The sequence below is a fragment of the Musca domestica genome, unplaced genomic scaffold, assembly GCF_030504385.1.
Source record: "Musca domestica strain aabys unplaced genomic scaffold, Musca_domestica.polishedcontigs.V.1.1 12, whole genome shotgun sequence".
NCBI classification, from domain to species: Eukaryota; Metazoa; Arthropoda; class Insecta; order Diptera; family Muscidae; genus Musca; species Musca domestica.
Window position 1 is genome coordinate 7,952,397 of NW_026712155.1, and position 25,304 is coordinate 7,977,700.

At 35.2% G+C, this 25,304-nt stretch overlaps 1 protein-coding gene across 2 annotated transcripts; it reads left to right on the plus strand.

Annotated features, from left to right (window-relative positions):
• Positions 1-1,517: 1,517 nt before the first annotated feature.
• Positions 1,518-18,438, plus strand: LOC101897112 (probable serine/threonine-protein kinase DDB_G0286841). Of its 2 annotated transcripts, XM_005184947.4 has the most exons (3): positions 1,524-2,366; positions 17,520-17,674; positions 17,807-18,438. In XM_005184947.4, exons 1-3 carry the CDS (start codon positions 2,269-2,271, stop codon positions 17,986-17,988), a joined length of 435 nt encoding a protein of 144 aa, XP_005185004.1. In that variant the 5' UTR covers positions 1,524-2,268; the 3' UTR covers positions 17,989-18,438. The 2 variants fall into 2 exon arrangements, with proteins under 2 accessions (XP_005185003.1, XP_005185004.1); XM_005184946.4 differs by having other exon boundaries at positions 1,518-2,366; positions 17,520-18,438.
• The last annotated feature ends 6,866 nt before the right edge of the window (positions 18,439-25,304 follow it).

A 25,304-nucleotide genomic window follows, 5' to 3' on the forward strand; every position in this document is an offset into this window, starting at 1 on the left:
CATTTGTTATACACGAATAAATGAAGCTTTCATAGTAGAAAAATACTGAACTGTCAAATTAATTTTGGAATTGAAAATTTTGAATGGATAATTATAGAAATTTTAAACATTTTTTTAAAAAAGGCATATCATAACAACATCCGATTTGCGTCGTATAAGAAAACATAAAAAATCTAACAAATCTCCTTCTAATTAATATCCGACTAAATATTCGTCGTTGACCCCATAAAGTATATATATTCATGATCAGCATAAAACTCTACGGTTTAACGATGTCGGTCTGTCTGTTGAAATCACGATACAGCCTACTGTATTTGACGTAGAGCTTCAAAATTTGGCACAAAAATGTTTATTGTGACTAGGATGGTTGGTAATAAAAATGAGAAACATCGGTCCACGTTTTGATATAGCCGGCATATAACGGTATCTTCCTGTTTTCGGTATATTGATGATGTTTTTTAAAATTGGTATATGTAGGTCATAAATTCTTCTAGCTCCGGTGGCAGAACATTGCTTGCATAGGTCCAAGTTTTTGTAAAGCCCCCAAAATAATGGTACCTCCCGATATTCGGTATTTTGAGGGGTTTTGCCACATTTTTTCACGGATTTGTCTAAAAATTGGTATTTGTAGGTCAAAGTAGGTTCCAGCTCATGTGGCGAAACATATTATATACAAGTCCATGTTTTCGTGTAACGCCCGGTACCTCCCGATATTCGGTGTTTTGATTATTTTTCCACGGATTTGTCTAAATATTTGTACTTGTAGGTCATAATGATCAAATGTGACGCACGAAATTGGTATTTAAAAGATTTGGTAGATGACAATCCTTGAAGTATAAAATGGTTTCTGAAAGTTCCCGTTTTGGTATGGCCCCCATATAACATCCTCGCCCACTTTATGGGTTTTTGAAAAGTTTAATAGCATTACCCAAACGGTCTTATGTAGTTTAAAGCGGAACACGTTTGAATTCAAATATATCAAATAAATTAAAATTTTTTTCTTTGCCCAAAGGTGAACGGTATTAAAAGTTTGGCCCGGCCGAACTTAATGTTTTTTACTTGTTATGGAGATCCAATTGTTTTGTTTTGACTAATCAGCTGATTACTTTTAAGTTTTTTTACTGGGATTCCGTCTGTTTACCTTTCTCATTTTTCTTGCCAAAAAAAAAAAAAATAATAAAACTACTTCACTCTTTCAGAGATAATTTGCTGGACAATTCATGTTAAAAAAAAGTAACAAAACAGATCTAATGTTATCAGTCCATAAACAAATGAATAAAGTTGGCGGAAAGAAAAGTGAGTTTTCAGGAGCAAGGAAAGAAACAAAAAATCATTTACCTCTTTCAACTGTTTTCTTTCCCACAAAACGCACCCATAATCTTTACCCCTCTAAATGTTAATTTTATATCAAATTAGCGATTTTGTTCAACTGCTGCATTGACCACACTCGCAGCAGCAGTCTGATGTTTAACATATATTTAAGAGAATGAAAACCGTTAAAAACAAAAACACAACATCCATGAACGGCAAACGAACGGTCGGTTTCATTCTCAATTAAATTTAGTTGCTCGCAAGAACTTAGTGGAGTTAGACATTTAGGCATTTCGTGCGGAAAACAAAATCGAATATAATATTCAAATAAAAAAAAATACCGAACAAAATATATTGCATTTTCATAAACAAATCGAATTGAAAATTTTGTGTTAAGTGACAGTCTAACAAATGAGAAGCATTTAAGCAAAGCAACTATAAATCAAAGTGTTTGACAACAAGAAAATATTTGGCAATTTTCAATATATTTTTAGCGAAGCAAAAAAAAAAGAAAAGAATATACCCGCCGTCATTGTTTCTATACCTACCAACCTAGTTACCGCATTTTTATTGTGCGACAAATTAGAACAACAACAACAAATCACCATAGCATTTTGAGAGTTTTGTAATCCTTACGCCGCCAAAAAAAGGGCACAAAAGAGAACCAGCCGAAGAGAGTTTGGATTTTTATGAATGAAAAATAAAAAATAATTAATGTCACATGAATCATAAGGCAAATATCAAAACATTCTGAAACAAATTAAGTAATTAGCAAAAACCACACAAGAATTTAAAAATTGTAAATTGAGGCGTCTATTTAAAATAGATTTTTGCCCAGACAGTATTAAAAACTATTTGGAAGATAGTTTTTATTCCAACAAAATATAATTTTGATTGTGAAATACTTGTGGTTGTTGTGTCAATTACAAAAACAAAACAAGCAAACATCGATACAAAATGCCACCAATTGCCTATACCACAAATATTGTTCCAAATGTCCTGCAAAAAGGCGATAAAATACGAATAAAAGGAATTCTAGACGATAATGCCCAGGAGTAAGTATGATTGATTAGTCTAATTTACCAATTTTATAAAAGGGGGACTTCATATTTTTTAAATGATAATGGTTCAAAGTGTTGGAATGGGGATATTATTGTCGAAAACTGCCAAAAAGAATCACTAAATATGATAAAAGGTATGTCTGGTTGCAGGGCGCGTGTTAACTCCAACGTTCTGTAGAAGAGAGCGATCCGCTAGAGATATATTGACAGTTCTTTGCCACTTGCCGGGCATTTTTCTTCTTGCAATCACTTGTAACTTTTCCTTTTCTTTCGTTTACAAGGTCCATAGATTCAATTTTGTGAAAGCGATTTTAAAGCCCGTTCCTTCTTGGAATTCAAATGCCTAATCGACTTTGATTTTTCCTTTTTTGACTCATTTTCTTTTTCATTTTTTATAACCTCCACCATACATAGTTTAGCCCTGTCCGTCCGTCCGTCTGTTGTAACCACGCTAGAGTCAAAACAAATAAAGATAGGAAGCTAAAATTTTGCATCGATATTTATTTTGTCTGCAGGCAGATCAAATTCGAAGATAGACTATATCGGTCTAAGATATCGTATAGCCCCAATATAACGGTACTCCCGACATTCGGTATTTTCGTGATTTTAACCACATTTTTCAATGGAATTGTCTGAAATTCTACACAAGGCGTTCATTTACCCCCTGAAAAAGAATTGTTTTTATATGTCCACGATATCGTATAGCCCTCATATAATTGTGCCTCCCATGTAGGGTATTCTAATGATTTTAACCACATTTTTTCAATTGAATTGAAATCCACACAGGGAGTTCCTTCTGATAACTTAACCCCCTTAAAGAGAATTGTCTATATAGGTTTACGATATTGTATATCTTCCATATAACTGTACCTTCCGAATTCGGGTTTTTGACAATTTTAGTCACATTTTTCAATGGCATTGTCTGAAAGTCTACACAAGGAGTTCTCTATGAGTGATTTTTGGGTATTGGGTATTTTGATTATTTTGGCGACATTTTTTCAACGGAATTGTCTAAAAATAAACATTAGAAGTTCTTTCTAACCACTTTACCCCCCTGGAAGAGAAATGTCTATGTAGATCCACAAAATCGCATAGCCCACATACAACGGTACCACCGATATTCGATATTTTGATGATTTTTGAGACATTACTCACCGGAGTTGTTTCAAATTTCGTATTTAGAATTCGTAGTAAGTACTAAAGCCTATGACAAAAAAATTGCGTGTTCAGGCCCACGTCTTCGCATAGCCCCCATAAAAAGATACCTCCCTATATTCGGTAATTCGGAAAATTTTAGCGAAATTATTTAACGGAATTGTTTTAAATTTCGTATTTGCAATTCGGAATCTGTACATAGCCTATGAAAAAAAAATAAATACTTAAACAGGTCTTCGCTTTCGTAGGGTCCATATAATTATTTTTTATAAACGGTATTTTACTACGATTTTTTTAATTCTTTAGGTTCCTTCCAAATGATGGAGGGTATCAAAAGTTGCTCCCGAACTTAGGCACCTCATTTTCATACTTCTCCTTTTTTTAACTTTTTTAATTTGATTTGGCAGTCAAATGATTTTATTTTGACAAATCAGACAAATTGTATCAGAGACTACTACTATTCTGTTCCAGAATATGGGGGAATCTACTAGTTTTGCCATTTTTTTCGATATCACAAAAGGAACTTTGTTTCTCGCAGTAACATTTTGTACATTCTTGCAGTTCTGGAACAGAGCATTCTTGTTTTTAATGATCTTTTGTTATATCATGCATCATTCCGTTTGTAAAACCTCACATGTTTAGTTTCGAATTTAGGCACAAGCCCTATAATTGGTTTGGACATTATTATGGTTCATGCTTGAAAATGGTTCAATGTACCATTTTAAATATTTTAAAAACAATGGTCCTATTAAAAACACGAGAATGTACTTCCAAGCTAAAATAAATTACCTTCGACATTTTCAAAATATATTTGAGTTTAAAATAATTTCGTGGGCCTCAAGATTTTTTATAAAACTGCTCCACTTGTCTGCATTTATTAAAATTTAATTTCAAAATTTTCGGAAGTAAATACTTGTATTTATTATTAATTAATTAATTATCAAACAAATTTATGACCAATATTTCTCAATTATGAAACAAACAATTCGGTTATATTTTTAAAACTGAAAATACAAATCGAACAGGATTATGTTCATTCAGAAGTATAATATTTTATTTACTTTTATGACATTGATAATTTAAATTCAAGTTGGATCATTTCAAGTTGTTTTTAAAATAAATATTTCTTTAAATAATGGACATTTTTTTGATGGTTATGGCACAAATTTTTTTGTGCATATTTGAAAACAGATGTTGAAATATTTTCAACTGGCACAATATTTTGAATTTACCATCAAAAAAAGTCATGGAAACTTTGGTAGTTAGCTGTATCGCCATCATTTGAAAGGGGAAGCAGGTTCATGTTTAATTTAAACCCATGTAAATGTTGTTTTTTTCTACGATGGGATTATGGTAGAAGAATACAGGGTGAGATGAAAAAACCCGTCCGACAGCTGTTAAAATTATTCCAGTGACAACTCATTATATTGTTAACAAGCGTACGAAAGCATTTTGGTGAGAATTTTCCAGAAAAAAAATTACTCGTGATGGAATTCAAGGTGATAATGTGATTTCTTTATATTTGGCTGGAAAACCACCAGCATTTAAATGTGCATAAATCTTTTGTGTCTCGTACCATCGCTCGTTACCGTGATACTGGTAGCGTAGATCGACGTCAAGGAAGTGGACAGAAGAAAACAGCAACATCAGCAGAAATGGTTCGTAAAGTAAAGAAGCGACTTGATCGAAACCCGCGTCGCAGTGGCCGTAAAATGGCTTGTGAGCTAAAACATATCGCAAAATTCCATTTGGTAAATATTGAAAAATGAGCTCGGCGTAAAGCCATTGAAATTCCAAAAAGTGCAAGAACTTACACCGCAACAGAAAGAAAATAGACTCAAAAGAACTAAAGAGTTGCTTCGCTTGGTCGAAAGTGGTGAACTTGGTTGGCCGAATTTGGTTTTCTCCGATGAGAAAACATACGTTGTCCAGTAGTCTGTAAACAAACAAAATGATCGTATTTACTTGCCAAAGAGGTCAGCTGAAAATGTGAACCTTCGGTTGGCCACCTCAACCTCAGAACTCAAGCGCCGGCCATGGTGATTGTGTGGGCCGCCACAACAGCCGATGGTCGCTCTCCGCTCGTATTAATCGACCTTGGCATCAGAATATATGCCTAATATTATCGCGAAAATATTCTGTAGGGTGTATTAAAGCCAAACATTTTGACCGCAAACAATTTGGACGCAGACCTTGGTCATTCCAACAGGACTCAGCACCATCGCACTCAGCACGCGCCACCGAAGAATGGTTACAAAATGAGGTTCCTCGCTTCATTTCCAGTGCACAATGGCCACCAAAATCTCCGGATACCAATCTGTTGAACTATTGTGTCTGGAGTATTTTGGAAAGCAAGGTTGGCACTAAAAAATACCAAAGTGTCGATCACCTCAACCAAGCGCTTCGCCGGGAATGGGCCAAAATACCGCAGAGCAACATTCGGGCAGAGTGTGACGGTCACCTTTGGCACGAATCATGGCCTTCAAACGGCCAATGAATCTTGCAAAAGGTGACCAATTCGAACAAATCTAAACTTATTCTAAAATTTTATGCTATTTCCGACTTTTTTTGCTTTCGTTCAATAAAATTTAAAAAAAAATTAAAAATTTAGGCGTTTGACTTTGGTGTTGTTTTTTTATCTCACTCTGTACATGGGAGCTATATCCTAATCTGATCCGATCTCGACAAAATTTCACAGAGGTATTTTTGAGCTGCATAAGCTATCTGATACCAAATATCATTCTTGTGGAGTGCATATTACGCATGTGCGGGACATAAAACCACAAATCGGATGAAACAAATATATGGGAGCTATAGCCATATCTGAACCGATTTCTCCAAATTTGATGAACATGTTTCAAGGATGAATTCAGTGGTAATTCCACACCGAAATTGCTTCAAATTTGGTATTTGCAGTTCGTAATGGATACTACAGCCTAAGACAGAAAATTGTCTGTGCAGGTCCACGTATAGCCCCCATATAACGGTACCTTCCCATATTCGGTATTTTGACGATTTTAGCTACATTATTCACCGATTTTTTTTCAAGTTTCGCATTTGAATATTATAATGGCTTATGACAAAATTTGCCTATGCAGATCCACGTCTTCCCATAGACCCTTATATAACAGCTACATTTGGTATTTTTAAGATTTTAACAGAATTTTTAACGGATTTTATTCATTTTTTTTAAGAATTGCAAAATTCGTTTCGAATGGTGGAGGGTATACAAAGATTGGCCCGGCCGAACTTATAGCTTTTTTACTTGTTTTTTTTTACTTATTTAAATAAGCCTGTTTCAAATTATTCTGCGATATATTAGCACTTGCAGATAATTATGAAATTCAATGTGCCCCATAAAAACACCAACCTCCCTGTCCCTCGTTCTTGTTTACTTTCAATATGTTTTTGTATTACTCATTACGTTCCACATTTCGAAATCTTATCTAAAAATGCTATGCCAATTGTCGACGAAGAAAGACAAAAGGTAATTTTTGCGATAAGCTGGATGATAAGAAAATAGCGTCCATTGATTGTGTAAACTAGGGAATTACATGTCAAGGGAATCATTATCGACAACTTCAGTTTTTTAAAAATAATCAACTTCTTATTATTTTTTTGTTCTTAAAATTGTTCTATGTTTTTGCTTTTCAATACACACTCCTCTTGGAGGTCGTTATAAAGGCCATTCCCGAAGAAATAACCCAAAACAAAAAAAAAAAGAAACCATTTCATGTGAAAAGGCTGGCCACCAAGTGTCTACATGCTCTGATTTATTACCTTCAAATGGCTCGACGATGATGTCATGCCAGAAAGACAGACAGACAGACAGCCAGACAATTGGGCAATGCTCAAGGAAACGTCCAAAAGGCATTTGAAAAAAACAGAAACTCATTCTCATTACAAGCGACCAAAGAAAATAAGCATGAAGAGGAGATTAAGCGGCAAAATCTCTAAGAAGCACTTCCCCGAAATTCAAGCTAAAAAAATTACTCCTCCAAATTTATTTATTTTTATTTAAGACATCATCACCTCGACCATCGACGACGTCATATCTGACCATTGGCAATTTGTAAGAACAACAGCGAATGAAAAAATGAAATCTTATAATTGGTTTTGCTAATTAAAGGAGATACCATGAAATTTATGTTTCTCGCATAAGCGTTTTATGGATATTTTCAGCTTATTACTCCGCACACCTTGCACCTAACATTGAATGAGGTTTAAGGGCAATTACAGCGTTTATTTTTTGTGTCCATTTTCTATCGGTGATTTGTAAATCACGCACAAGTTGTGAGAATGTCAATTGGGTGTGTGTTGTAATTTATTGGGAAAAACAACAACAACAAAATGACAATATATTGTCAAAAATACAACAAAATTAATTTTACAGAACTTAGGAATTTACGACAGCAACCTCTTTTAAAAGGTGTCTTGGAAAGATTTTTATACCCTCCACCTTGAAAGAAGGGTATATTAAGGGTAGACCGACCCCATAAAGTATACGAGTAGAGCTGAAATTTTCCACAATAGCTGGATTGTGTCGAGGATGGTTGGTATTGAAAATGAGATATGTCAACCTTCCGTTATTTAATATTTTGATGGGTGTAGATTCTTTTGAGAAGTCAAAAGAAGTTGAGACGGATAGGCGTCCGTCCGTCTGTCCATGTATTCTTGTGAACAAAATGCAGATCGCATTTATTATCTTATTAAAATTGGTGAGAATCGGTTCAGATTTAGATATAGGTCCCATATATATCTTCCATCGATATCGGGTTAATTGTGCACTAAATGGCCAATATCTGTCCAAATGACCTGAATTTTGGAACATCCGACCGAATTCAGTCTAGAAGCAAGTACATTAATAGCTCTCATATACACAGGGTGAGATAAAAAAAACTGCGACAAGGTCGAACGCCATAATTTTCACATTTTTGTTTTTTAATTTTTATTGAATGAAAGCAAAAAATGTCGGAAATAGCATCAACTTTTAGAATAAGTTTAGATTTGTTCGAATTGGCCACCTTTGACACGAATTATGGCCTTAAAAACGGCCAATGAAACCACCAAGTCACACGCTGCCCGAATGTTGCTCTGCGGTATTCTGCCCATTCCCGCGAAGCCCTAGCTTAAGGTGATCGACGCTTTGGTATTTTTTAGTACCAACCTTGCTTTCCAAAATACTCCAGACACAATAGTCAAACGGATTTGTATCCGGAGATTTTGGTGGCCATTTTGATGCGCTGGAAATGAAGCGAGGAACCTCATTTTGTAACCATTCTTGGGTGGCGCGTGCCGAGTGCGATGGTGCTGAGTCCTGTTGGAATGTCCAAGATCTGTGGCCAAAATGTTTGCGTGTCCAAGGCTTTATTGAATATGGAGGGTGTATCTCCAGAATATTTTTGCGATAATATTCGGCATACATTCTGATGCCATGGTCGATTAATACAAGCAAAGAGCGACCATCGGCTGTTATGGCGGCCCACACCATCACCATGGCCGGCGCTTGAGTGGCCGGCTCTGGTGGCCAACCGAAGGTGCAGATTTTCAGCTGACCTCTTTGGCAAGTAAACACGATCATTTTGTTTGTTTACAAACTGCTGGACAACGAATGTTTTCTCATCGGAGAAAACCAAATTCGGCAGTTCAACACTTTCGGCCAAGCGAAGCAACTCTTTAGCTCTTTTGAGTCTATTTTCTATCTGTTGCGCTGTAAGTTCTTGCACTTTCTGGAATTTCAATGGCTTTACCCCGAGCTAATTTTTCATGATTTGCCGAATGGAATACTGCGATATGTTCAGCTTACGAGCCAGTTTTCGGCCACTGCGACGCGTGTTAGGATCAAGACTCTTCTTTACTTTTCGAACCATTTTTGCTGATGTTGTTGTTTTCTTCCGTCCACTTCCTTGACGTCGGGCTACGCTACCAGTGTCACGGTAACAAGCGATGGTACGAGACACAAAAGATTTATTCACATTTAAATGCTGGAGTGCTCTAACGATAGCCAAATCATTAAAATACCGAATATCGGGGGTACCGTTATGTGGGGGCTATACCATATAGTGGATTTATATAGACAGTTCTCTTTCAGGAGGTAAAGAACTCACAAGCAACTCCTTGTGTGCATTTTCAGAAAATTCCGTTGAAAAATATGGCTAGAATTATCAAAATACCGAATATGGGGGGTAACGCCATATGACGGGATATACTATATCTTGGGCCTATATAGACAGTTCTTTTTCAGGGGGTAAAGTACTTACAAAGAACTCCATGTGCAAAATTTCAGACAATTCCATTGAAAAATGTGGCTAAAATCATCAAAATACCGAATATCGGGGGGTACCGTTATGTGGAGCCTATACGATATCGTGAACCGATATATCCCATCTTCGAACTTGACATGCCTGCAGAAAGAAAAAAGAAATTACAGAAATAGTAGATTCTTGCAGGGACTGTAACAGAGCAAATTATAACAGAAGTTAACTTAGTGATGGCACCCAGAAAGGTCCTCCATATTTCCATTCTGTCTCTATTGAAGATCCCACCTCTTTTGTCTGCCGGTTTCAATTTTCAAGCTGCCACTCCGATTTTTCCTTGTCAAGCAGCACTGCTGTATCTTTTTATTCCATATATGGCCTTCTCTTTTCGTCTTTATCTCGCTGACGAACCTGCAGACAAAAGACAGATCTGTGCAAAATTTTGGGTTCCTATCTTAACTGGTTTTAACTTTAGCGTGATTACAACAGACGGACAGACAGGGCTAAATCGTCTTAGAATTTTACGCTGATCAAGAATATATATACTTTGTTGGGTCTACAATTATTATTTCGATGAATTACAAACGGAATGACAAACTTAATATACCCTCCATACTATGTATGGTGAAGAGTATAAAAAAGAGTTGCGAAGACCCGATATGTTGTTTTCCACTTGTCACAGCATTTTAAAACATCACCTCTTCTTTTCACTGTTACCAATCCGATTCTCTTCACCCACCCAAAAAAAGACAATTATCATTTTTGTTTTGTGGTGGGCTTTTTCTCACTCGTGGGACTTTTTCTTTCTATTTTTGAGTCGAATACTAAAAATATCTTCATTACGTCAAAATTCAAATCGATGTCTTCAAAAAAAAAGAAAAAAAAATCTAGACTTTGGCTATCAAAGATGTTCACGTCAGACTCAACAAAGAATTAATTGGGTTATAGGCAACCGGCGCTTATCAGCATCTATGCGGTAAGAACTGGTTCAGGCAGCGAGTGCGCGATGGATGATTAATTTTTAAGATATTCAAGCAAATTTGGTTTTAAGCAAATAAATTCAATGCGGCCGAGTTTGATTATAGCACGTGTTGACATTAGAAATTGTTGGGGGGGGGGGGGGGGGGGGAATTCGAACCAGCCGATACTGAGACATAATCTTTGCTTGACAAGTTGTGTTGTTGTTGTAGTATTTGTTGTTCAAATTGTGAAAAATATTGAATTGAATGACGTTGCAAATGTATAATTTTAAATAAAATTTAGTCATTTGGAGGTATTAAAGATTAATGGTTTTCTGGCGGCAACAGAAAATTTATTGTGAAAGCATAAAAAATTGAGCATTTCAGAAGGAGTCCGAGCGGTGCGCTTTCGCCTCTGTTATGTTATGGCTCTGTTATGGCTAAGTATTTTATATCAGCAAATATTGAATTAAGCATAATGTCGTAGGTCACATCGAGAAAAATATGAATGTTTCTCAATTTACATTGGCAGTTTATCTCGATATCGAGAGAGCCTTTAACAATGTCACACTCGAATTCATTCATAACTCCCTCTCAAAAATTGTTCTCCCACAGCTCCTTTCCTTCTTTTTTATTATAAAAATACATTCGCTTATCCGTGAACCTTTTCGGCAGAGAAAAAAATACAGGGTGAGATAAAAAAAACTGCAACCAACCTCAGACAGCTGTCATTTCTAAGCCACTCGTTCGACATCTGTTAAAATTATTCCAGCTCCAGCTCATTATATTGTTTACAAGCGTACAAAAGCATTTTGGTGAGAATTTTCCAAAAAAAAAGTTATTCGATATGGAGTTCAAGCGTGGTAGTGTGATTTCTTTATATTTGGCTGGAAAGCCACAAGTGGCTATTGTTAGAGCTCTCCATCATATTTGTGTCTCGTACCATCGCTCGTTACCGTGACACTGGTAGCGTAGCCCGACGTCAAGGAAGTGGGAAGTGGACGTAAGAAAACAGCAACATCTGCAGAAATGGTTCGAAAAGTAAAGAAGCGACTTGATCGAACCCCGCGTCGCAGTGGCCGAAAAATGGCTCGTGAGCGGAACATATCGTAATATTCCATGCGCAAATATTGAAAAATGAGCTCGGGGTAAGCCATTATAATTCCAAAAAGAACTTACACCGCAACGGGTAGAAAATAGACTCTAAAGAGCTAAAGAGTTGTTTCGCTCGGCCGAAAGTGGTGAACTGCCGATGTAAACAAACAAAATGATCGTGTTTACTTGCCAAAGAGGTCAGCTGAAAATGTGCATCTTCGGTTGGCCACTAGAACTCAAGCGCCGGCCATGGTGATGGTGTGGGCCGCCATGATAGAAGATGGTCGCTCTCCGCTCGTATTAATCGATCGTGGCATCAAAATAAATGTCGAATATTATTGCGAAAATATTCTGGAGGGTGTATTAATGCCTTGGGCATGCAAACATTTTGGACATTCCAAGGTCTTCGGCCAACATGGACTCAGCACCATCGCACAGGACTCAACACGCGCCACCCAAGAATGGTTACAAAATGAGGTTCCCCGCTTCATTTCCAGCGCACAATGGTCACCAAAATCTCCGGACACCATTCCGTTAGGCTATTGTGTCTGGAGTATTTTGGAAAGCACGGTTGGCACTAAGAAATACCAAAGTGTCGATCAAATCAAGCAAGCAAGCGCTTCGCCGGGAATGGGCCAAAATACCGCAGAGCAACATTCGGGCAGCGTGTGACGGTTTCATTGGCAGTTTGAAGGCCATAATTCGTGCCAAAGGTGATCAATTCGAACAAATCTAAACTTTTTCTAACATTAGATGCTATTTCCGACATTTTTTGCTTTCATTCAATAAAATTTTAGAAAAAATATATAAAAATTATGGTGTTTGACTTTGTTGCAGTTTTTTTGGCCTCACCCTTTACATATAAAATACTACAAAATATAAAAATTCAAAAAAATATGAAGTATCATAAAATATTATTATTAATAAATAACAAAGTGATATCACCAAGAAAGCTCCTCCATTTTTCCATACGGACTCTTTTGAAAATCCCACCTCCTTTGTTTACCGGCTTCAATTTCTAAGCTGCCACTATAATTTGCCTTTTGCAAGTTGCTCTACTTCCATTGGACAGTTTCTTCCTCCTGAAAACTTGAGTTTCTTTCAGAGTCTTTTCATTCTAGCGTCGTAGATGGACATACTTTTTCGAATAGTTCATCCTTGACTTCTGTCGTGTTCCTTTACCAGGTGGGTAGGACATCTTCTTATCTTATTTAATGTAGACTGTATTAAAAAGATCCGTGTTTAACAAAAATCTCTTTCTTTTACACCAGGTAGCCCCGCTATTCTCCTTTTTATAAAAAAAATATTTTCACTTATCCGCAAACACCCCTTCCCCCCCTTAATTGTAATTATAACAAATTATGTCCGTCTCGTGTTATATTTAGCCGGACACAGGTCATGGCACATTTTCATTAACATATTAAAACTATTTAGCGGAATTACAAGCCTTCTACCATTTTCCAATTAATCGTAAATCTAAAGAATTTTCAACACAAATTTCGCCGGAAAACCAGAAACTGTAGAAACATGCAACAAAAGTGCAAGAGTTTAATTGTTGTGACGTTACGTTACGTTCTTGTGAGGAGAGGGCATGCAAATATGAGCTTCATTGCAATTGAAAAGCAAACAAGGATAACAACCAATATGGAGAATAATATTTGCACCCGTGAGAAGAGAAAATTGTTTCATAGATCGCTATACCTTGATATATTGTTGATAGTATCCATAAGTATGTGGTACATTATGGCAACCCCACACACATACACTGGAAGACCATGCACACATAGCGCAGTGCCAAATAAAGTTAATGGAACAATAAAAAGCAACTAAGTTCGGACGGGCCGAGCTTTTTATACACTCCACCATTTGGAAGAGACTTAAAAAATTCCAAAAAAAATTCCGTCGAAAAATACCCCTGAAATAAAAACCCTTAAATGTGGGTTATACGAAGACGTGGTCCTGCGTATGCAATTTGTGTCATAGCCTGTAGTAACTGTTCCGAGCTTTATATACGTAATTTGAAACAATTCCGGTGAATAATGTCACAAAACGGTACCTCATGATATTCGGTATTTTGATGATTTTAGCCGCAGTTTTCAATGGAAATGCCTGAAATTCTATACAAGGAGTTTTTTGCAAGTACTTTACCCTCTGAAAGAGAATTGTCTATATAGGTTCAAGATATTGTATATCCCCCATATAACAGCACCTTCCTATATTCGGTATTTTTATGATTTCAATGGAATTCTCTGAAAATCCAAGCAAGGAGATCCTGGTGAGAACTTTATCCCATGGAAGAGAATTGTCTATATAGGTCCACAATATCGTATATCCCCACATTTTTTAATGGAATTGTCTTAAAATCCACAAAAGGAGTTCCTTGCAATTACTTTCTCCCCTAGAAGAGAATTGACTATATAGATCTACGATATCGCATTGCCCCCATATAATGGTACCCCCCATATAAAGTATTTTTATGATTTCAGCCAAATATTTCAATGGAATTGCCTTAAAATCCACAAAAGGCGTTCCTTCTGAGTACATTACCCCTTGGAAAAGAATTGTCTATATAGGTCCACGATATTATATATCCTCTATATAACGGTTTCCCCCAATAACAAAACAAAATTCTCTATGCAGGTTCAGGTCTTCGTATAACGGTACCTCCCTCTATTGAGTATTTTGATAGTTTTTGCTACATTATTCACCGGATTTTTTTCAAATTTCGTATTTGAATATTGTAATGGCTTATGACAAAGTTGCCTATGCAGGTCCATGTCTTCGTATAGACTCCAATATAACGGCTTTCTTCGGTATTTTTAAAATTTTAACAGAATTTTTTTTATTTTATTTCATTTTTTTTTTTTTTTTTTTGAAAATATCTAAATTTGTTGCACAAATGTTGGATTTTTTACTTGTTAAATCTAGTTCTTAAAATACAAGATGGAAATTTAATAAAATGAAAAGTAGGTCTTATATTGTTTCGCTTTCCAGCCATTGACAAAATTTGCATGTAAATAATCTATTTCTACTCCCATTGGGGCGGAGTAGGTTGAAGTGGTTTTTTTATTAACATCGAAACTATTAATAGTGGGTGAGGTTTCTTTTTTTAGAGCGGAAGTGCATGTTTTTTTTCACCAGCCTCAAGGGGTTATAAAAGAAGTTTTTTTTTATTTTCTCTTGGCGTTTGTACTATTGCATTATATAGATTTAGTGCCATAGGTGTAATTAGAATAATAAATTGTTATTATACAGTGTTATAGTCTTGTCATATTTACAAGAGATTTGTGTAATTTCTAGGTGTTTTTATAATGGGTCATATAAATGATATCTTTATGGAAATAATTATACGATATTGCATGTGCTTCAGTATGTTTTCAGGGAAAAGCTAGTTGGAGAGCAGATCGGTTTTATTTAGTAAAAAAATGGTGCAACGCACTAGTAGGAATCTCATGACAATACTTCAAAATTAACCGATCTCCCAATCAGAGGATATCAATCCTGCTGCTACTTTTGCTCAACACTCTGTGTGCATTGATAAGATGCATTATTAGGATTTAAGTAGGCTATGTCAGATTAGTGCAAGTAGCTATTAAGAAATAGAAATTGTGAAATAAAATCAGAATCGAAACTACATCCGAGCGTAAAGGTTGTTCGTTCTTTCTCAAATAAACAAGTACTTACAAAAAATAAATCCCATGTATTTTATTCTATATTATCAAAATGTTGTTTGTTCAATCCATGTTCAAAACTCAAAAAAAAAATCTAAAAATCTACCCTCACACCTCCCAAAAAATTCACGCTCATAACTTCTTATAAAATATTTTTAAATACGCCGCTCCCAAAACTCCAAAAAAATATATATCCACGACTACATCTCCAAAAAAAAAAATCGTCCATAACTCTGACAAAATAATTTAAAAAAATTTCTTGATAATAACTTTGAGAAGTCTTGGCAAAGGAATGAATACACACTCATAACTCTAAAAATATTCCTAAAAAATTAGACTCATAACTGCGAATATATGTTCTTAAAAATCGTCGATTATAACTCCGAACAAGTAAAAAAAGCAGTAAGTTCAGTAATACAAAATACTGTTCTGTACAAAATTTTACCTTCCTAACATTGTTCGTTTTGACTCTATAGTAATTACAACAGACGAGATGGTTCGAAAAGTAGAGAAGCGACTTGATCGAAACAAGCATCGCAGTGGCCGAAATGGCTCGTGAGTTAAACATGTCGCAACATTCCATTCGTCAAATATTGAAAAATGAACTCGTGGTAAAGACATTGAAATTCCAAACTTACACCGCTACAAAAAGAAAATAGACTCAAAAGAGCAGTTGCTTCGCTTAGCTGAATGCCGAATATTGTAATCGCGAAAATGTTCTGGAGGGTGTATTAAAGCCTTGGGCACGCAAACATTTTGGCCGCAGACCTTGGATATTCCAACAGGACTCAGCACCGTCGCACTCAGCACGAGCCACCCAAGAATGGTTACGAAATAAGGTTCCTCGCTTCATTTCCAGCACACAATGGCCACCAAAATCTCCGGATACCAATCCGTTGGACTATTGTGTCTGGTGTATTTTGGAAAGGAAGGTTGGCACTAAAAAATACCAAAGCATCGATCACCTAGAGCAAGCACTTCGCTGGGAATGGACCAAAATACCGCAGAGTACCATTCGGGCAGCGTGTGATGGTTTCATCGGCCGTTTGAAGGCCATAATTCGTGCCAAATGTGGCCAATTCGAACAAATCTAAACTTTTTTTTAAAATTTGATGCTGTTTCCGACATTTTTATTGCTTTCATTCTATAAAATTCTTAAAAAAATTAAAAATTATGGCGTTTGACTTTTTTCCAGTTTTTTTTTTTTTTTTTTTTTTTTGAGTGAGTGTAGAGTCTCAGAAGGAACTCCTTTTGCGGATTTTTAGGCAATTTCATTAAAAAATTTGGCTATAATCATCAAAATACCGACTATCGAGGGGTACCGTTATATGGGGGCTATACAATACCATGGACCAATTATGGACCGTCTTCGAACTTCACCTTCCTGCAGACAAAAGACTGTTCTGTGCAAATTTTTAGCTTCCTAAATATATTCGTTTTGACTCTAACGTATTTACAACAGGCGGACAGACGGACGGGCAGGGCTAAATCGTCTGATCAAGAATATATATACTTTTTTGGATCTAAAAAAAATATTTCGATGAGTTACAAACGGAATGGCGAACTTAATATACCCTCCATACTATTTATGGTGAAGAGTATAAAAATGTTCCCCAAAAATGTCTATAGCTCCAAAAAATATTCTTACAAATTCATAAACAAACTCCGAAAAATATCCCTAACAAATCTGTGCATTTAACTCCGAAAAATGTTTTTAAAAATGCACTCCAATGACTCCGAAAAAATATTCCCAAAAAAATCACCACATAGAACTCTAAAAAATATTTTCAAAAATCCACGCCCATAACTCCGAAAAGTATTCTTAAAAAATCCAATCTCTCAACTCCGAAAATATTCATAAAAAGATTTAGCTCTGAAAATTATTTAAAAATGTTTGGTATTTGTTTATTATTTTAAAGTATTTTTAATATTTTATATTTGATTAAAATCCAAAACTCATTCCCTATTTTTCTCTCTCTCTCTCTCTCTCTCTCTCTCCCCCCATTACAGATTCTCCATAAATTTCGTCAATGAGATATGCAAAAATCCCGACTTCATTACCTACCACTTCAAATGGCTGCTGGACGAGCGTGTTATCGTGGAGAATTACAAGGACAATGGCAGTTGGGTGGATCATCAGGAGCAGGATTATGATTCTTTAGATGGTGTGTTGTATAGCGATGATAATGTTGATGTTGATGATGATGGCGACAATGATAATGACAGCCAACTACGTTACGAAAACAATAACAACAACAACAATAATAATAACACAATTCTCAATTATTCTGTTTTAGGTTCGATATTTGAATTAGAGTTTGCATTCCAAGATGATGTTATCGATGTTTATAAGATCTTTGACAATAAACCGAATCGTATAACGACATATGAGCCATATTTTGAACTGTCCGAAATCAAGGCAATACAGGTGTGGGGCGATGTAAAGAAAATCAGTGAATTGACGTTTAAATATGCGTAGAGAACGACAACAACAACAAAAAAACTTAAAGAGAGAAATGAAATTTTTACAAACATTCACACATCACACATTTACATACATTTGAGAGCATTCACCCACATCTGAAAAAAGAAACTCAAACAAACAAACATGCCATCACATTTGGAATGGAAATCTCTAAATACGTGTAGGAAACGGATATGAACTTTTCAAAACAAAAACGAAAAAACGTTAGTACATCATAACCGTTACTTTGTTCCTTTCATGTTCCCGCCCCTTCATTCGATATTTGTAATTCCCTGGAAAAGCAGTATTATTTTATGAGAAATGCTTACTTGTATTTAAAGGTTAAAGGTCAATATGGGTGTGCTTTACGGAAAAATCATTGCTTTGCCTGTTTTGGAATTTTTGTTCAAATATTTAGAATTATTGGAAATTTTTATTTATTTAACCCCATGAAAATTGCTTGTATTGACCTTGCGACCTTATTAATTTACACATTTGTCCTCTTGTCTTAAAGTTAAGTTTTATTTCACAACCATTCAAAACAAAAAAAATCACTTCTGTCACCTTGTGTAGACCCGCACCACGCCTCGCCTTGTAGAAATTTGCACGTTTAGTTCTTTAGTTTTGTGAATTCGAGTTCTTTTTGCTTGTCCAACTCCAACTTTTTAGAAAATTGTTATTTGCATTGTTGACTTAAAAATATTAACAACAACAACAACCAAAAACTAATACATTCTCCTCCTTCCGCCCCTGGTTACAACTGCAGTTCTTCACAAAACCACGGAACAACAACCAGTATCTGGCCCACCTGGATGGAAGTCAATACGTCGTCTTCCCGCAACAAATAGTACCATTTGTCTGCCTGCCTGTCTGTCTGGCATCCTGTGTCCAACACGATATTTGACATTCCTTCTCATCCATCCATCCATCGATTTCTAGTGCAAATCCATTTGGGTCACAACATTTAATGTTTTTTATTCTATGGAATTTTTAGCTATTATCATTATTTTAAATGTATTTTTTTATTTTTTTTTTTAAATGTAAACAAATAACATATATTGTATTTATGTTGTATTTGTACGTTTTAGTTATTAATTTATTTATTTTAATTTTTTTTAATTTATTTTGTAAAAAAATAAATGCAACTAAATAAAATAAGATTTGAATTTGATCGTGTGTTTTGTTTTCTTTTTTATTGTTATTGAAGTAAGCGAAATTAGGTATGTTAGCGGAAAATGATAGCTGCTTCTTTGTCACCAAGCAGTTCGTGTTACGCCATTTAATACCCTCCACCATACATAGGATGGAGGGTATATTCCGTTTGTAACTGATCGAAATATTAATTTTAGACATAAGAAGTAAAAAAGCAGGTTTATACCCTCCACCATTCGGAAGAAACTTAAAAAATTTCAAAAAAAAAATCGGTTGAAAAATATCGCTCAAATGAAAATCTTTATATGGGGACTATGTGAGACATGGTGCTGGATAAGTAATTTTTGTCATAGGCTGTAGTACCATTTCCAAACTTCAAATACGAAATTCACCGCAAGATTTCCGGTGAATTATGTCGCTAATATTATCAAAATACCGTTGTAGGGGGGGCTATACTAAGACGTGGACCTGCATAGGCAATTTTCCGTCATAGGTTGTGGTAATCATTACGAACTCCAACTACGATATTTGACACAATTCCTGTGAATAATGTCGTGAAAATCATGGAAATACCGAATATTTTGGGGTACTGTTATATGGGTGCTATACTAAAACGTCGACCTATATAGATAATTCTCTTTCAGGGGGTAAAGTACTCAGAGGGAACTCCTTGTTGGGATTTTAAGACTATTCCATTGAAAAATTTGGGGCACCACTGTATGGGGACTATACGTGGACCTATATAGACAATTATCTTCCAAAGGGTTAAGTACTCACAGAGAACTCCTTGTGTAGAATTTCAGACAATGGCATTGAAAAATAAGGTTAAAATCATTAAAATAGCGAATATCGGGATTCACCATTTTATGGAGGCTATACGATGTCGTGGATCCATATTCTTGACCTGCGTAAAATTCTAAGACGATTTAGACCTATCCGTCCGTCTGTTGTAATCACGCTAGAGTCAAAACGAATAAAGATACGACGGTATATCGGTCCACGATATTGTACACCTAATATAACGGTACACCAACACCTCATCCCCCCCCCCATTATTCGATATTTTGATGATTGTAGCCAATTTTTTCTATCAAATTATCTGACAATCCACAAAAGGAGTTCCTTCTCAGTATTTCACCCATTGCAAGAGTATTGTCTATAGAAAGATCCACGATATCGTATGGTCCCGATATAACGGTACCTCTCTATATTCGCTATTTTGGTAATTTCAGCTACATTTTTCAATGGAATTATCTACAAGTCCATACTCGAAGTTCTTTCTAAGCTCTTTAGGTCTATGATATCGTATAGCCCCCATACAACGGTACCCCCCGATATTCGATATTTTTTAAAATTTTAGCCAATTTTTTCAATGGAATTGTCCGAAGATTAACACAAGGATTTCCTTTTAAGAATTTTGAGATTTCCCTTGGAAGAGAATTTTCTATATAGCTCTACGATATCGTATATCCCCCATACCAGGGAACCCCTCCCCACGATATTCGATATTTTGATGATCTTAGCCAAATATTTCAATGAAATTGTCTGAAAATCCACAAAAGGAGTTTCTTCTGAGTTCTTTAACCCTTTCAAGAATATTGTGTAGATAGGTCCACGATATCGTATATCCCCCATATACGAATAACGATACCTCCAAATATTTTGTATTTTGATGATTTCAGTTACATTTTTTAATGGGAGTGTCTAAAAATTCATACCAAAAGTTCTTTCTAAGCACTTTACCCCCTGAAAGAGAAATGACTATATAGGTTCACGATATCGTATAGCCCAATAAAAGGGTACCACCCGATATTCGATATTTTGATGATTTTAGGGACATTATTTACCGGAGTTGTTTTAAATTTCATTTATAGAGTTTGTAATGTGAACTACAGTCTATGACAGAAAATTGTCTATACAGGTCAAGGTCTTCGTATATGTCTCATATATCCGTTCCTCCCTATATTCGATACTTTGACGATGTAAGGTACAATTTTCACCGAAATTGTTTCAAATTTCGTATTTGAATTTCCTAATAGGTACCACAGCCTGTGAGAGGAAATTTTCTGTGTAGGTCCAGGTCTCCAACCGAACTTACTGCTTTTTACTTGTTCAGATCGTGGATTTTTCAGAAAAAAATTGGAGCTATTATTGTGAATTTTTAAGAATAAATGTATTCGTGGATTATTTCAAAATATTGTTAGGAATATTTTTTCGAGTTTTTTTTTTTAAATTTTACGAGTCTTAATCGAGCTTTTTAAAAATATCAACTGACTAAATCGTAGTCATAGATTTAAAACAAACATTTTCCCGATTTTTAATCCTGAATTACAAAGGAACTCTGTTTCAGAAACTGATTTTTTTTTCAAATTTCTTCCTATGAATAATTTTACCATCATCACACTAGACAAACGGAAAAAAATGTTGAATCATCTCAACATGTTTTTTTTCGCATTTTGCAGATTCATTCATGCCCATGGAATGTACTTGCAATTTTGTACGCACCATCTCCGCGAAAATTTCGTGCGGAATATTAATGGACTTCTATCGATTAATAGTCAAATACTGTTCGCCGGAATATTAATTTTTTTTTGGGAAAGGTGTTAACTTAAATGTTTTCCCACTGAGACAACATGACGGACGAGATCATTTTTTTTGACAGACATTGCACGTTAGTCATCGAAATAAAATTGGGATTTTTTTATTAAATAATTTCAGAAATTATTGTTGTTGTTATTGTTTCTTCTTGTGCAGTGGGAGTGTATAAAAATTATTATACAAATCACATAAAATTCGAACATTTTGCTATTTTCTACCAAAACAGGTGTTATTTTTTCATATTTCGGCCATAAAAAAATTATTTGCAAATTTGTGTTGACCACACGAGCGAGCGAGAGGCGTGTTGGAATAATAAGGCAATTTGCTCATGGCATGGCATTTCACGTGTGGGAAGAAGCCTAAAGGTATTATTCAAATACAAATTTTTTTAAAATCATTTTTCAGTACATAATTTTCGATTTTTTTAATTAAAATTTACAGGCATGTTACAGAGAAGTATTACGACCAAAAGAATTAACTCTGAACTTTGAATGGCCTCCAACATTTGGCACGGATTTGGAAATTTTCAAAAAAAAAAATAAATAAATAAAATCCGTTAAAAATGTTGTTAAAATCTTAAAAATACTAAATATATCCGTTATATTGGGGTCTATGCGTGGGCCTGCTTAGGCAAATTTTGTCATAAGCCACTACAATATTCAAATATGAAATTTGAAAAAAATCCGGTGAATAATGTAGCTAAAATCGTCAAAATACCGAATATGGAGAGGTACCATTATATCGGGACTATACGCAACCAACATAGGCAATTTTCTGTCATAGGTTGTAGTACCTATAAGGAACTTCAAATACGAAATTTCAAACAATTTCTGTGAATATTGTACCTAAAATTATCAAAATACCGAATATAGGGAGACCTTGACCTGCATGCGCAATTTTTTGTCATAGGCTGCAGTTTTTATTACGAACTCTAAATACGAAATGTAAAAGCATTCCGTTGAAAATGTCGCTAAAATCATCAAAATATCGAATATTGGGGGTACCGTTATATCGGGACTATACGAAGACCTGGACCTGCATACGCAATTTTTTGTCATATGCCGTAGTTCCCATTACGAAATCTATGTACGAAATTTGAAACAACTCTGAATAATGCCGCTAATATCATCAAAATACGGAATATTGGGAGGTACTGATATATGAGGCCTATACGAAAACCAGGGCCTGCATGGGCAATTTTTTGTCATAGACTGTAGCTCCCATTAGGAATTCAAAATACGAAATTTTAAAAAAAACTCCAATGAATAATGTCCCTAAAATCGTCGAAATATCGAATATGTGGGCTATACGATATCGTGGACCTTATAGACAATACTCTTCCAGGGGTAGAGTGCTTAGAAAGTACTTCTAGTGTGAATTTTTAGACAATTCCATTGAAAAATGTAGCTAAAATCATCAAAATACCGAATATAGGGAGGTATCGTTATTTGGGGGATATACGATATCTTGGACCTGGGTAGACAATACCCTTCCAGGGGGTAAAGTACTCAGAAGGGACTCCTTTTGTGAATTTTCAGACAATGCAACATTAAAACGAATTAAAAATAGGAAGCTAAAGTTTTGCAGAGATCTGTCTTTTGTCTGCAGGCAGGTAAAGTTCGAATATGGACTATATCGGTCCACGATATCGTATAGACCCCATATAACGTTATCCCTCGATATTCGGTATTTTGATGATTTTATTCACATTTTTCAACGGAAATGTCTGATAATCCACAGTTAGGATTCCGAGTACTTTATCCCCTAGAAGAGAAATGTCTTTATATGTTCACGATATTGTATAGCCCCCATATAACGTTACCCATCGATATTCGGTATTTTGTTGATTTTAGTCACATTTTTCAACGGAATTGTCTTAAAATCCACACAAGAGGTTCTTTCTGAGTACTTTACCCCCTAGATTTGTCTACATAGCTCCACGTTTTGGTATAGCGCTCATATAGCGTTATCCCCAGATATTCGGTATTCTCATGATTTTTGGGATATTATTCACCGGAATTGTTTCAAATTTCGTATTTAAAGTTCGGAACTGTTACTTTAACGGTTTTCATTTGAGTGGTATTTTTCGACGGCCTTTTTTGAAATTGTTCAAGATTCTTCCAAATAGTGGACGCTATATAAAGTTCGGCCCGTCCAAATTTAACTGCTTTCTTACTTGTTATTCCACGAATTTGGCCCCGATTACCAATTAGCCATGTAACATTGGGACAGGTTAGAGTGACGTTAGAAGATCGTATGTAGGATATCTTTCGTATATCGTTCGTATGTAAAATATCGACTCGATGTAAAAGTTTCATTCTAACAAACTATGCCCCCACAGCTGCCGCATATTATTAATACGGCATTTTCATTGTTTTCAGAATTGGGTGTGAAAAACATTTTAAGTTTCTTTTTTTTTTTCTTTTTTGTAATTTATTTATACAAATACGCCTCTATGACATTTCAATAATTTGTAATAATTGAATATTTCGCGTCTTACTATTTACACGTTCTCAATATTAAACAAATGTTTTATGTTTTTCTGGCCATTCGTAGGAATTTCGAAGAGTGTGAAAAATCACACAGAAATAGTTTACGATTTTAACGAATAAAATACAGTCAAACATGGTTATGGTCGAAAAATCGACAGATGTAAAACGTCGCTGCCATTGGCTATTATTTTAAATTTATCTAAAATACTTTTTAATGGTTCACCATATATATTTTTCAATGGAAGTGGAAGTTTTCTTCTTAATTTGTGGTTATTCTTATTAAAAATTCCCACCCACAAAAATTCACCAAAGAAAAATTGAGTTCCATTGAAGAAAATTTACGTTCGCCCGATTCTTCTCTCTTTATAATCTCAGCATTTCATCAGAATACCACCAACACTATCCACCTTGCATTCCAACTATGTTGGACTGTATTATCTGACTGTTTTGCATTCTTTCTTTGATTTAGACACGTATTTGAAAACATTTGCAAAAAAAAAAAAAGAAAATAAATATTGCTAGCATTCATGTGAAGAGATTTCCTTCGAATTCAAACTAACATAAATCAATTGAATTCGTTGAAACTGAAAAAAATCAAAGTTTGTTTATAATAAACTAGACGAATTAAGATGATGATATTGAAACAACATTTTGAAATATTTAGAGGTAATTTAAACGTTTTCATTTCTCTTGTGCGGTCTTTTTCGCTTAAAAGTGGAGAACCCATATGACGATGATGATAATGATGAGTCAAAAAATAAAATTATCAAACATTTAATGCAAATCCAGAGAAAATGGATTTAAAATGAAATTCATATATTCCTATAATTTCTCATGCTGCAAGGGTAACTTTTCCAAAGCCCAGTGCAGACAAGACATTGCAAATTGTTACTGCAAGTCGCCTGTTAAGAGAGAAGTTTTACAAAATAGAGAGATTCGAGAGAGAGAAATGTTGACAGTTCTTGCACCGAGTGATTGCAAATTCATGTTGGACAAATTTCTTCTTGCAATCACTTAAAGCCCTTCTTCTTCTTCTCCTTCCAGTGATTTAACTTTGAAAAAACAAGTTAAACAGTATCAGTCGGTTTT